General features: G+C 37.2%; 1 protein-coding gene across 26 annotated transcripts in view; it reads right to left on the bottom strand.

The window, feature by feature from the left end:
• Positions 1 to 14,558, bottom strand: part of NEB (nebulin) — a 119,961-nt gene that overhangs the window by 17,066 nt on the left and 88,337 nt on the right. For 24 of the 26 annotated variants that reach the window (XM_085227935.1, XM_085227930.1, XM_085227925.1 and 21 more), the window contains exons 117-134: positions 13,881 to 13,985; positions 13,661 to 13,765; positions 12,796 to 12,900; positions 12,561 to 12,671; positions 11,991 to 12,101; positions 11,430 to 11,531; positions 11,195 to 11,293; positions 9,863 to 9,961; positions 7,200 to 7,310; positions 6,997 to 7,101; positions 6,119 to 6,223; positions 4,737 to 4,841; positions 3,777 to 3,887; positions 3,196 to 3,306; positions 2,294 to 2,407; positions 2,023 to 2,127; positions 1,520 to 1,624; positions 806 to 910 (exon numbers count right to left, since the gene is read on the bottom strand). In XM_085227935.1, coding sequence (XP_085084061.1) covers positions 806 to 910; positions 1,520 to 1,624; positions 2,023 to 2,127; positions 2,294 to 2,407; positions 3,196 to 3,306; positions 3,777 to 3,887; positions 4,737 to 4,841; positions 6,119 to 6,223; positions 6,997 to 7,101; positions 7,200 to 7,310; positions 9,863 to 9,961; positions 11,195 to 11,293; positions 11,430 to 11,531; positions 11,991 to 12,101; positions 12,561 to 12,671; positions 12,796 to 12,900; positions 13,661 to 13,765; positions 13,881 to 13,985 — 1,914 coding nt within the window. The remainder of the gene's footprint in view (positions 1 to 805; positions 911 to 1,519; positions 1,625 to 2,022; positions 2,128 to 2,293; positions 2,408 to 3,195; positions 3,307 to 3,776; positions 3,888 to 4,736; positions 4,842 to 6,118; positions 6,224 to 6,996; positions 7,102 to 7,199; positions 7,311 to 9,862; positions 9,962 to 11,194; positions 11,294 to 11,429; positions 11,532 to 11,990; positions 12,102 to 12,560; positions 12,672 to 12,795; positions 12,901 to 13,660; positions 13,766 to 13,880; positions 13,986 to 14,558) is intronic. The other 2 variants (XM_085227936.1, XM_085227934.1) reach the window with 1 other exon arrangement.

Consider the following 14,558-nt stretch of genomic DNA (forward strand, 5'->3'; position numbering starts at 1 on the left):
ATCAAGACAACAAGGTTAAGCATTCAAAACACAACATTATTTCTCCAAGAGAGCGAATGAAGTTTCACGACAGTGATTTGCACACAGGAGTGCAGGATGAAAGCAAACATGGAGGACCACCTGCAGTCACTGCCTTACTGCCCACCTCTCGTTTACACTGAGTGCCATTTGTGCAAAAACAGGGCTGATCATTTATATTTGTAGTTATGCATTTTAAGTAGACTTATCAAAACATCTTAGGAATGAATAACTAGAACAAATACTAGTTTAGTTTGTGCTTCCAGTTTCAGTTTGTTTGGGGATGTAACACACAAATTCCTTCCACCCAGTAGGCTCATGGTACTGGTGGCAAAATGATACAGCAGACAATAGGCACTTCATGGTAACACATGACATGTGAAACATCAGGCAGACAGTTCACTTTCCCCTGAAAGAAAGAAGTTGTACAGCAAGATTGCACTACTTACATGGCAACAGAACAAAAGAAAGGTGGACATTGGTAACATATCAAGCACAGGGATGATAGTTTAGCTATATGACAGCTAAATACATGAAAAAGACTGCAATCAGAGCACTCCACAAGTGACAGTAGATAAAAAGGAGTAGCTTACATCAGCTAAATCTGCTTACAATAAAACTAACTTCTTTGGAAAAAAATCTTATGCATATTTCAGCAGGTGAAGAACCTAAGTATGTATGAGGAAGTGCCTAAAATAATTATTGTATTAAACACATCACATTAAACCCTTGAGAGTCTTTTTCCTTGGAATTGCATTGAGCATTGAAAACAGAAAAATAACTGTACCGAGCTGAAATTCTTCTGGTTTTCCTTCACACGCAGCATTTCTGGTGTATCTTGTACAACTGTTACTTTTCCTTTACTGTTCTGTAGGTCCCACTGATACTGAAGCTGTTGAAAAAGTTGTAGTAAAAGCTGTAGTAAGAGGTCAAATGTCGACTTTATGCCATAAAAATTTACTCACAGAGCTTTCTTTGAAGCCAAGAAAAATATTTTCAAGTACACCTTTTAAGGTGTTCGTTTTAACATCACCATTAGTGATATTAAGACACACAGTTACAACTATTCTGACTTAAATTTGTAACAGGAGATCAGCTACCTTCATCAAAAATCTTGAGAGGTGCCAGATTGGGGCACCTTTCTCAACAATTAAAGATTTCAAGCCACAAGAGGGAGAAATTGTCCATGTTCCTGACCATACAATCTTGCATTTATTCCCATCTAACAAATTCTGTAACTGTAATTCTTTATTATTAGTAAAGGAACTATCAAAACACAGCAGAAAGAAGTTTTGTTCCAAGAAAGTCAGGGACTCATTTTGTTCCTCTGTGTGAGAGGGCTGCTGTATATACTGGGAAGCTCCTGGATGGGGATCACTGAGAATGTAAAGGTAGACCAGGAGGGATTCAGGTGTGGTATTTGGACCTTATTAAGTGACAAAATAAGCTGTACATTTTTTTATTGTTTGACAGTAACAATATTTACTGTGTGCACACATACCGTGCTGAAGTTCTTTTGATTCTCACGGACTCTCTGCATTTCTGGTGTGTCTGCTACAGGCACATAGTATGGCATGGTCCTTTCTGCCTCCTCCTTGTACTTTTTCTGATACAAAGTACAAAATGTATGCTATTAGTACAAAAGAACTAATAAACAGCCTGTCTCTACTTACTGTTGCATAATGCCCATCTCTATGGAAATCTGTACTTCTGTTTCAGATACACCTCTGTGCAGGATTCATTTTAAAGTTATTAAGAAATAGGAAAATTCAGCCACATTTACTTAAAACAGAAAATAGCTTTGGATCTGCAAAACCAGTAGAAATTACTGTTCCACTTCAGACAGCATTAAATAAATTAATTTCAATATTTAATTGTCACCGTTCTACCACCATCTGCTTTTCTGGTGTATCTCCTGTGACAGGAGGTCATTTAGCTGCTCCTGATTAGTATCCACTCAAGGTTCCCACATGAGCAGTGATTGTATCCCTTCACCCAAGATACCTGGCTTGAAAGGTTTTTGACTTGCTGGGCATGAATGATCTCTGGAGTATCGACAACACTGGTGTAGTTGGCCTTCTCCATTTCTGCCAACTGTTTGTATTTGATCTGTCAGGGAAAGCTGACATTTAGTTGACATTCATTGTACCTTAGCAGTGACTTGCGTTCAAACACACACACACACACCTTTACACACACACACACACACACACACACACCCACACAAAATTTTTTTCCTTTAAAGACAGCAGATAAGTGAGTCATACACACAGACCTGGCTAGCAATGTCAGTGGCATTCTTTGCTCTCACAAAATCAGGTGTTTCCAAAGCCAGTTCTGATAGACCTTTTCCTCTGATTTCTAATTCCAAGGCTTTTTTGTACTCTTTCTGCAGATGAAGACAATAAACAGATATTTTACTCATGTGAATGCTATCCCTTTGGCAATTTCAGGTATTTTCATGATCACACAGCTAAGCAGGACTACAACTTATATAAGCTTACATACACATGATGCCATCAGAGTGTGTACTTTATAACTTAAATATTGAAAACAAACAGCCTGAGATCTTCCAGTAAGGTCTAAAAGATGTACTTTGTATAGATGGGTATAATTCTTATCACTCTATGCCAACTCTGCCAAATCTTGCTGAGTATGTCTGCAATGTTGTGTGGTTATAAGATATCTGAATAACTCAAACATGCTGTTGTCAACCAGCACGCTCATCTTAAGGGTATATGTTAACAACTCATATCAAATTAAAACTAAAATGTTACTTTTTTCAGCTTCGGTCTGATGATATTAAAACCCTTAAAGTATGACCTAACTTTATCCTATGAAAATAGTCACTATTCAGTGTTTATTGTAACAGTCCACCCTGTAAATAAATCAGGTGAAGTCTGCATTTCATTCTCTCTGGCCACCTCTCTCCATTGGGCTGGGGAAGAGTCCACCTTGGCCATCAGTCCTGCAGCAGTCAACAGCTGGCTGCTCTGAGTTTGGCCTGGGCAGGTGGAACTGCCCACCAGCCTTGCAGTTTTGAGACACCCAGAAAGCATTCATCATTTAAAAGGAGCTCTTTGCTTCATTAATATTAGTCATCATAGACATTCTATTTTATTTTTTTCTGTCCACTCAGGAGTTTGCAGGTAGTGACTACATACTGGTGTTACGTACCTCATTCAGGATCTGAGTTGCATTCTTTGCTCTTAACATGTCTGGAGTCTCCTCCAAAACTGACAGTCCTTTACCTTTGACACCCTCCTCCAGATCCTTCCTGTATTCTTTCTGTGGAAGAAGGAAAAGCACAAAGCCAGACTACAGAAGAGTTCTACACACTCCAGCTGTATTGCAAAAATGAAAAAAAAAACAACAACAAAACTAAACTAAAAGCTCCAAATTAAAGAAGGACTTTTGAAAACAGCAAAGAATATTTTTTAGGGTTATAAAAGAGCCACTGCAATGGAACAGAGTGTAGTTATTGTTGTTCAAGAGAAACTGCTAGGGCACACACGTACACACTCCACTACAGGACAGTTATGTTGAAGTATGTCAGAAAGGGACACAGTAAACGTGAATACAGTTAACAAAAAACAGTTAAGTGTCCACGACAAATTAGGTCACAACACAAGATATATGAAAACATGCTTAAAGTGAATGGTTAGGAAAAAGAAAGTGGTGAAGGAAAAAATAGTGTTGAGAATACTTAGTGGAATTATTTAACTCGTAAGAGGAAACAAAAACAGAGTAACTGCTACCTCGCTTGCTATTTTGGTTGCATATTTGACATGTAATAAGGATGGTGTTATCTCCAAGCCAGTAAGGTTTCTGCCCTTAATGGACTCTTCAAAGTCCCTCTTATATTCTTTCTAATGAGAATAAGAAGAAAAAAAGCAAAATAGCAAATACTTATCACATTATTCTTAATTACATGAAAAATTTCTGGGAGAACAGAGAAGGAGCAGCAGTTTGGTATTAATGGCACAGTGATGATCTTCTACAGCCAGTGCTGCAGATAGCTAAATTAATCAGTCTTCTTTCTGTTGAAGTCCCTTAAATAGCTCATTACTTCCAGTGCAGATATGACCTGGCATTATGTTTGTTTGTTTGTTTCCTACATATTTATATGTGCAGAGAAAACATTTAATGGAGTCATTCAAACACAACGAATGAGGGCCTCATACAAATGTTTTTCAACACGGGTAAGCCTTCATCTGCAACAGAACAAGATAATATTCAAACAAACAAAAAATAACTGCCTTAGGAAATAGAATGACAGTGAAGAACACTGTGACAATGGAGACAAAACAGGCAGTAAGTGGGTTTTTCAAACACAGAGTTCTCAGGTGAAAAGGATAACCAGCACATTTTCTGTGGACGATGGTAGCTGACATACATAACATGTTCCTGTGGCAAGAGTTTAAGTGAAGTGTTTTGCATTCTGCATTTCTTCTAGACACTCAAAGGTTTCCTTAAGCTCAATTTACTGACAGCTTCTTGTTGAAAAATTACAGAAAATATACACTTCACAGTGACACAGGAAAACGATACGATTCCGAAATAATGTCCTACAACCAGTATAAAGAAATGTGACAATTTTTCAAACTTTTCAAACAAGACACAAATATAATTGCAAGTGTAAATCAATGTGAAAGTTTAACTATAAAAAAATAGATGTTAAAGTTTCTCTAGCCTATAAGTGTTCATTTTAACCTTACCTCACTCTGCATGAGCTGAGATTCCTTCGCAGTTAGGTATGTTGGAGTTTCAAAGTCCAGCATAGGTTTACCTTTTTCCTTCTCATACTTTTCTTTGTATTTCACCTAAGAAGAAAGGAAAACAGTTACCCTTCAAAATAATCAAATAACTTAATTCTTCAGCTAGTATATGCCTACTGTGATCAACTGATCTCTTGTAAAAAATGAACTTCTGACACCGATCATCTTTCTGAAATACATTATTATTGACCTTAAGATGTAAAATCAAAGATCAGCCTTGCAGCTCAGTGTGTATGGCATAGAATTCTAGTGACATATTTCCTGTTGCAGAGAATAATCAGCATCAGCTCTGATTTCAAGAAATAACTGATGACAAGAAGGAAGACAGGAAGTGTACAAATCTAACCTGAAAGCATTCAATCTGCTCCTGATGATGGTTGAGTTCAGCCATGTTAATAAATTGCTTTCATGTTAGTGGGAAGGCTTGAGAAGATACAACTCAGCATCTTCTTCCCTAAGCCTGTGCGTTTGTATCCAGTGAGTAAACTGTCCCCACAGTTAATGTATTTCTGCTTCACCATACAGTATCCTGTCTTTTGTGTCTTTTCACACTGCTGCAGGAGGCAATGCTCTGTCCTGGGCTCAGACCAATCTCAATCTCACACCAGAGCAACAAGTGGTTGCTCTTCCACTACATTTGGACTACTATGCAATTTTCACAGTTCTGTGCCATTTTTCTGCAGCAGAACATAATCTACAGCCCTTCATGTTCCAGTAGTAACTTCTCTCTTGCTTTAGGCCCAATAAATACCTGGAATGAGGTGGACTAAAAGACCAAACCTAAGGATAAATGTCCTCTTTTGAGGAAAAAAAGTGCCAACAGACATACCTAAGAGCAGCAGTAGGTATTGTTTTCATTAAAGGAATTATGCATGCAGAAAAAGAATGGCAGAGTTCTCCTTTGTATCACTTGAGACTAGAATGGACAAAGCAACTGAAATTTGCTCTCAGTTACAGTATTTTTTTTTCAATTTCTAGTTTGAGATTATCAGGTCTATTTTTGTATAGATAAAATCCCCATAGTAAAAGTATTATGCTGAGTATAATACAGTAATTATATCACTGTGTAACACCATCCAGATACAACATGAATAAGTAAACAGGAGATTTACTCTAAAATGAAGAACTCATGTTTTGTATGCGTTCTAAACTTGCAAATGTACAAATATTTCTCTCTGACTTTTGTCCTCTCAAGCATGCAGTGTTCAAAAAGCAGACTGGCACAAATTTCTATACATCAGAGAACTTGGTAGGGTGGTTTCAGTGGTGGAGACTTCAGAACTCAATGAGTATGGTTAATGAGAAACGCGTGACCAACTTACGTGGCTCTGCAGTTCTGATGCCTCCCTTAGATGAACCTGTTCAAGATTATCTGGCACCAAATGGTAGTGACCCTTACTCTTCTCATATTGCTTCTTGTACTGGTACTGAAGGGAAGGTGTCAAAAATCATCTCAATAAAAAAAAAATCCCTCAGCAAATCTATTTCTTAGGTCCAATCAAAGCAACATTTCAATGGAACATCAAAGAGAAATTAGAAATACAAAAAGCAAAACAAAAACAAGAAGTTTAACTCTCAGCATCAAATAATTTTTAAAGATGTGAGTTGGCTTTTTTGATCATTTAATTGCAGCAAAATTTTTTCAAAACCAGGAATGAAAAAAAAGAAGACAAAAAGTAAACAAAAAAAAAAGAAAGGAAACACAGTGGATACATAAAAAGACTGCCAGGCAGCAATGATTTTCATATTTCCTCAATAAAATTTTCAAGTATTTTGTTAGAAGTACCTCTACAGTAGGAGGACGTTAAACATAAAAATGAAATGAAAAAGCAGAAGAAAAAAAAGTTTTAAATATAGTAAGCAATAAAGAAAAAATAAAAAAGAAAGAAGAAAATAGTATTTGTTAGTGAGATGAGATCAGTTAAAATGTAATAAAGAAGGAATCCACTGAAAATGATTAGTGGATTTAAAATACTAGCAGCTCATAAAGATTACACTTCCAGAGAACAAATGTGAGAAAGTTGCTAGTTCACTAGGAAACAACTGTTAGAAAGTAGAGAAGAGATCACTACCAGGTGATGGCCCATGAACTATAGCAAAGGGAGTAATCATTAAAGAAATAATTAGCAGAGATCAGTTCAGGCTGGAATCAGTAGGAATGGAAAAGTCAAATGGATCTGGGGTTAGTTAATGATCTTACAGCACTGGCGAGTTGGCTTGTATTCAGGACATGGTTCATGATCAGCGACTCAGACATGTCTGTGACAGGCTTATGAAGTTTCTTTAGATCTGCTTTGTATTTCACCTGTGGATATGAAAGGATAAACGACATCAGTGAAGATGTAGGAAGCCTTTCCCATAGAAAATTTGAAACTTTTAGTGGAAATGTATAAGTGGGCATACCTCACTAGCCATGTTGTGAGCATCTTTCATGGTCTTGTAGATTTTAGCCTCCTTTAAATCATACTTTGGCCTTTTACCCTTCTCTTTGGAAAAGTTCTCCTTGTATTTCACCTAAATGTAAAAACAACAAGATATTACATCTGTTCGCAAGTATTCACCTTGGCTGTGGAAGGCAAACAGACCGTAGTACATTCTGACTGTAAGCAGAATAACAAAACTGCAGTAACTTGAAGGCATCCATTAGAATAAAAGTTATTTTAAAGATCATCTAATATGGAAAGAAAATCTACATCTGCATTTAGGAAATATCACTTTCAATCGATGCACATGTAACATCTCATTGTAAAAACAGTAACAAACACAGACAAGAGACGTGTTGACAAGATATGGACAAGTTCTGATCCTCTGTGAGATGAATTTCTCATTCAGTGGCAACTGTGCATACACATAAGACATTTCACAAAGAGACAAAAACTGACAAAGCACAAGGAGTGTTGAAAATAAGCTTCTAACATACTTCTTGGAGAAACACGAGCTTTGAAAACCACCTCAGGACACACCAGCATCAAAGACCATCAACATATCAAACACATAAATACTCACTGTTAAACACATATTGTGTTTGTAGAAAACAGAGACATAATAATGACCACATACACAGGATTCTAGGAATTAGACTGGATAAGGGGCTTAGCAACACTTCCAGAAAACAGATTAATATCAGCAAGGTAAACTGGATCAATGTAAGCTGTAGTATTTCAGCAAACCCAGGCTGGAGGCACATATACCAGGCTGACAACAATAGGAGTTTGGCTAATGACTTCAATGAGGACATCTTCATCCATCACAACTCCTCCACCCCTGCTGTTAAAGGGTAACTCCTCACTATTTCTTGCATATCTGCAAGAGGTTGTTCCATTAGGAACGGATTTGTTTTAGTATATATTTGCTGCCAAAGATTCACAAAATTGTTTCTGAGGAGTTATGGAAGACTTTAAGAAAAAAAACCTCAAAGAATTCATGACTGGCCTGCTTGAATGCAGAATAAAATCACTTGGTATAATCATATTTCACACTTCTGAATTCACTGGCGTATTCTTGCCCATCCATCACCATGCAGTTCATGCTCCATAATGCCACTGCTCTTTTGTTTTGCAAAACATGCAGCATTCAGGTAAAGCACACAGTGAAACAGGTAAATGTACAAATTATGGAGCTGCTGTAAGAGAACAATACTCAACATTTTTGACATTAAAAGAATCAGTGTTAGTTCTGACCTTGTGGAAATAGGCAAGCATACAAGAATCTGTTAAGTTATGGAAGCTATGCAACATATGTTGAAGATCAGACCATCGTGCCAAAGAGTTCACTGCTTTTAAGCCCAGAAATATTACTGAAGAACTATACAAAACTAAAAGCAAGCCTGCTTGACAGTTGAAATACAACAACAAAAAAAAAATAAGTGGATAAACAAGCTGCTTTAAGAAGAAGCTTCGCAAAGATGACACAATGTTTCGTAAAGAATAAATTCATGAGAAGAAACGCCCAAGAGAAAAACAAAGTGAAAGGTGATTGGTATTGGCCAATTGGTATTTCCCCCCTTACCACTCTAAAATAGCTGATTTGCAATCAGGACCAAAATCTCAAAGCGAGTTTGTAAGACTAAGAGGAGAGCTGGCTGGCCTTGGAGCAAAGGCACGGGAAAGGAGGAGGAGCTCATTATCACTGGATAGAAATAAACATCATTTCTTCTTTTTCTTGTAGAGCAGTTGTTCCAGACGAGGTGCCAGTTTAAGTGTCCTCAGTAGTACCAAAACGATTCTTGCTTTCCCCAACAAGCACGGTGGCAGTCATTAAAGCATGCAAACTTACATGCAGTACTTGTGGCTAGATACAGAAAAAAAACATAATCCTCCTTTTTCATTTGCAAATACAGGTGCCAAACCAAAATGGCATGGATCTGCCTGCTGCACTTCAAAACTCCATGCAGCCATAGGCCTTTTGTTTTCCAAAGCTTCTGAGACAGCAAGAAATGTAAGAAAACATTCGCTCTCAGATCACTACAGCCACACTTCTACCTAGGGCTTATTTAATCATACACCATTATGCCACTCCAGAACAATGTAAACAGAGTAGTTTAAATATGAACAGAATTATTAAAAAAAAATAAAATAAAATTAATGTGAATATTCTGCATGTGGAATGACTTTTCACTTGAAATAACCATAGCATTGTTCGGGTTTGGCATAAACATTTCTGTTTTTCATACAGCCTTGGAAAAACCAGCTCAAGCTTATATTGCTGCTTTTAGGCTTTTGGGGTGATAGAGGTGAGCTTCCACACTGCATGAGTGCATTGGAACTTCTATTACAAACAACAAAGTTTCAAAACCATCATGGAAGGCACAGCAGCGTTTCAAGCTTCAAGAGGTGTTTCTGGAAGAGACATTCCCCATGCACACAACTCCCATGCACAGTCTTTCCAAGTGGGAAAAAAAGGCACATCTAAATATGCAGTCTCAACATTCAACACCTTTGACAGAAGAAAACCTGGCGTAGCTGGTGCATCATAGATCCTTTAGCAACACAGAGTTGTAAGTACACAGGAAAGAGACAGATGCATAAAAATGGCATTCCCAGTCACGTCACTTAAGATTATCTTACATGACTACTTAGCATATTAGCTTTCTTAAACGTTCTCATCCATGGTGTATCATAAGATGCAGCTCCGTGCCCCCTCACATGCCGCTTCAGGTATTCCGCCTACAATGCGCAGCAAGAGAGCAAGATCAGAACTGCATTTCTTTATGCATGATGTGATGAAAGTGTGAAGTGGTAAGAAAGAACCAAGTAGAACTCAGGTCCTGGTGGGAGAAAACTCGCAGGAAACCATCTGCTTCAAACGAGCTGGAGAACATGACCATTGCAAAAGAGTACACAAGCTTCTGTTAGCATACCGACTCCAAAATAGAAGATTTAAGACACTAACTAGAAAGAAAGTGGATGAAAGAAACTGCATGTTCATTGCACGAGGGATGACTATGAAGAGTTAGGTAAAAGGCTGCTTCTTTTAAAGCCAGTACCCAGAAATGAGGGGGAGTGGAGAAGAAAGCATGTCTAACATGCCAGCCTTAGTACTGTATACAAGTGCTTCATTTCCTTTTTTCATACAAGCGAATAACCAGCATATCTCCATCTATTTCACCCAGAGACAAAACATGTACTACAAACTCAAGGCATTTAAAAAAACAGCTTCCAATACCAGCAACCCTTAATTTTAAACAACACTTTTCTGAAAACAGCTGGCTTTTAGAGGCAATGGCTAACTTCGGTTTTAATCTATAGGACATACAGACTTAGGCAACCTACTAGGATCTAATAGAGTCTTGTAAGAAGGCCAGTTGACTCCTTGCATACCAACTGTTTTCAGCATTTCACAGAATTATACATTTGTGATAGTTATTCAGAAATCTGTATGTTTCTGTATTTTAACTTTCCGTACGCCATCAAAATGTGAGACTGCACACTGAAGAATTATAAATGTCATTTTCAAGAAGATGGAAACATACAAGGATTTTAGAGATGACAGAATAAAATACAGAGAAATTAAATGTCCCATCTCCTCACTTCTCTTGCCCATACAGAAGGATTACTTCTGCTCCCATTGAAGTTAGCAGAGTTCTAGCATCTGGGCACAGTTTTCCACCAGTCCAGTCTTTGTGAAAGTGACTGGGTGCACTTTAGGAAAGTCACATTCACTGAATAAATGACTACAAGAAAGTGGTGGATCACATCTGACAGCAAGCAGAATCAGACTCTCAGTTCAGTGTTTGTTCAACCTCCCATTGGGATGTACCTTATACGTTAAGGTGTTCCTTTAAAAATATTCCCTTGTTATTTAATCTAGAAATAATTCCAGTCAAAATATTATTCTAGAAGTTAATGTTATGTTTCTTTCCCTCAGTGCTTCCAACTTTCACAGCTTTGTGTTATTACCTGACTGGTTAGCTTGGACACTTCCTTTGCCAGCTCAATATCTGGACGTCCCAGCATGGTTACACCAAGGCCAGCTTCTCCACGCTTTTTATATTCAATCTAGCAAAGAAAAGATATTTACGTATATTTTAGTACAGATGAAACGCTCTTTTGATTGTTCTATAATATCGTTTTTAATAGTAAAATTAGTGCTATAAAAACTATAAAGAAGATTTAAAAAGAAAAAAACACTCACATCACTAATCAACTTAGCAGCCTGAGTTGCTTTCTTAATATCTGGGCGATCTGCAATAGGTGTGTAGTGCAGCTTTGACTTGGCATCTTTCTTGTATTCAATCTAATCCACGGTGACAGACAAAGGAAAAAAAAGATTACTGAGTTTGTTCATGAGGAAATTACCTAATAATGATAGAGCAATGTTGCCGGGAAAGCATATGGGACTTTTTAAAAAATGATTTTACAAAGAATCGATTTGGGAATCTGTTTTTGCACGTGGTCAAATTGCACAAGAAATAAGCATACACAATTCTGACTATATTTGAAGGAATTAAATAAGTTATTTACATGCTTTGTGTAAGATTACTTCACATTATTAACTATAAATACGATTTTCAAAAGACATTCTCTATTTAAATGCACTTTTACATCTGTAAGAATTTGCAGCTCTGTCCTTCAGAATTATAGCTGGACGAGGAGGCTGGGAGAAACCCAGAAGTGTGTAGATTTTTGTCAGGTGACTTTGATTTAATTTTCTTACACAAACCAGTTAATTAATGAAAACACAAAACAAACTTACTGTACTCTGTTTTTTAGCAACTTCCATGGCATGTTTCACTTCAGGAGGCTCCAGCATGATAGAATAATTAGACTTGCCTTTCTCCTTCACAAAGTTCTTTTTATAGTTTGTCTACGAAGAACAAAAAGGGCAATGAGTGATTTTTTTCTTTATTTCACAGCAAGGTAGATGCTACTGAAGCTTACAAACAAGTTCACTGAAGCTGTTAAGACAGATAAAATGCAGTGTCTTAAGCCTCAAATATTAAGGCCACTGTGTATTTGTCGTAATCTACATTTCACATTACATAAACTGGCTATTTGGAGGATTTAAAACTGTGTTCTATTAAAAATGAAACCTGAATTAAGGACACTCATCCATTTGCACTCAAGTCCGTCTCTTTTCTCCAGAGTGTTTCAACAATATTCCAACTGTTCCCACAATTCCAAATTGTAACAATTTATCTTTGCTGAATACTTGTGCATTTTATGGTAAGAGTCAACCATGTAAACTCAAATATGAAACATTCTCATCAATTATAGGTACCAGCTATCAATCTCACAGCAACTTAGTACTGCAGAAGTTACTTACATCACTGACGTTCTTGGTCACCTCTTTCACATGAGCAGTGTCTCTTGTCTCAGGTAGGGTTGTGTAAGACCCACGTGGTAGCTGTTTCTTGCTGTGTTCTTTGTATTTGTTCTGTAAGCATAGGAGAAAAATAGGTAAAAAAGCAACACACACACACACACACACACACACCCAATATTTAAAGGATAACATAAAGGATTCATAAACATGAATAAATAACTTTCAGATGTGTTACCTCAGACACCAGAGAGCTGACGTTCTTAGCCAGGAGGATCTGAGGTGTATCTGGAACAACCAGGCATGTTCCTCGAGCTTTGTTGTGCTTCTCTTTGTATTTTATCTAGCAAGGAGAAAATACATCATTTTATGCATTGTTTTGTGATGATTTCAAAAGAAACTGCTGTTGTTCTCACTGCTTTTTAGGTGCAGATCACTTTATATTTTGATGTTTTCCAAGACAAATTTGTTCCAGGCTCCAAACCCATACAGCTCTCAATTGGAATATTACTAATATGTGAAATATATAATTTCAATACATTTCTAGTAATTCTTAAAGATATACTGCATTAAGAACAAGTTAGGACAAGTTTGCTTTTTGTTGTTTTTTTTTGTTTTGTTTTGTTTACTCCAGGCAACATTTTCGTTTCAATAAGGTTAATCTATCGATAAGAAAAGCCCTAGTGTATTCAGGCAAAGTTAAAATTTAAATATTTAATTGCAAAGGCCATATATTTGTTCAGTAACATTTACAAGATCAAATTTATTCAGATTTTACCAGTTTGTCATTGAAATACATTAATTAAATAATTGATACCCAGAACAACTTTTCAAATCATAGACTCATCGAATGGCCTGGGTTGAAAAGGACTACAGTGCTCATCCAGTTCCAACCCCCTGCTGTGTGCAGGTCACCAACCAGCAGCCCAGGCTGCCCAGAGCCACATCCAGCCTGGCCTTGACTGCCTGCAGGGATGGGGCATCCACAGCCTCCTTGGGCAACCTGTTCCAGTGCTTCACTTCATTCTTAATTCAAACAGCCAACAAAGTAGCTTTTGTAGTAAGTTCAAGAAGAATCAAGAAGTGAATGCTCAAGTACTTACATCACTTGCCAAGATGGCATTGTTTAAAGCCAACACTGTGTTCTTATCATCTGTGACAGAGAGTTTGCATCCCTTCAGGAATTCTCGGTCCAGTTTGTATTCGTACTGCAGAAATCAACAAGATTAGAAAAAAAAAGAATCCCAGATCTACTACAATTTTTAATTGTGAAAAGGAAAAATGAGGGGAAAGGGAATATTCAGGTTGTTCAGACTTTCTTACATCGCTCTGCTGGAGGGATGACTTGGCTGCTTGGACAAAGTCAGGCCTATCAGCAATCCAGTGCCAATGAGCCTTGGCTGCTTCATATTTCTTCTTATAATCCAGCTGTTCACAGGCAAACATGAAGAAAAAACAACAGTTTAATGCTGTGTACTTGACAGATAAAATTCATATAAATGCAAATTCTCTTTCAGTTTGGATAAGTAAAAGATGTAAGAAATTACATCCAGATCAGATCAGGGCTTCCCTTTGAATTATGTGCAATCCTGGAGAAATCCATTTACTTTAATTAATCAACTGCTGGGTCAATAAAGTTACATGAATGACTGAAAAGATGTTTTAACTTTGAGGAAGGTAAGTGCTTTCACTTCTTTGCTTTGGATGTTGGGCCACCAATAATAAAAAACAAATGAGAACTTCTCATTAAGCTCTCACTCCTTCTACAAGAACATTATCACAGTTTTTTTTTCAAAAAAGGGCAAAGCTAGAAGAATAGTAGGTGTGGGACATTCAAGAAATCTCAGGTGATCTCAAGAACTTGCAAGAATGAGTACTTTAGTATGAAACACATTAACACGTATTTAATTCAAGCAGCATAAGAAGTAGAAATCATGTCCAAGCTCAAAGAATTTCAATAGAATTTAAAATAATTCCCCTAGTCACCATTGCTGGTCTCAA

The sequence above is a fragment of the Meleagris gallopavo genome, chromosome 7, assembly GCF_905368555.1.
Source record: "Meleagris gallopavo chromosome 7, MGAL_WU_HG_1.1, whole genome shotgun sequence".
Taxonomy (NCBI): domain Eukaryota; kingdom Metazoa; phylum Chordata; class Aves; order Galliformes; family Phasianidae; genus Meleagris; species Meleagris gallopavo.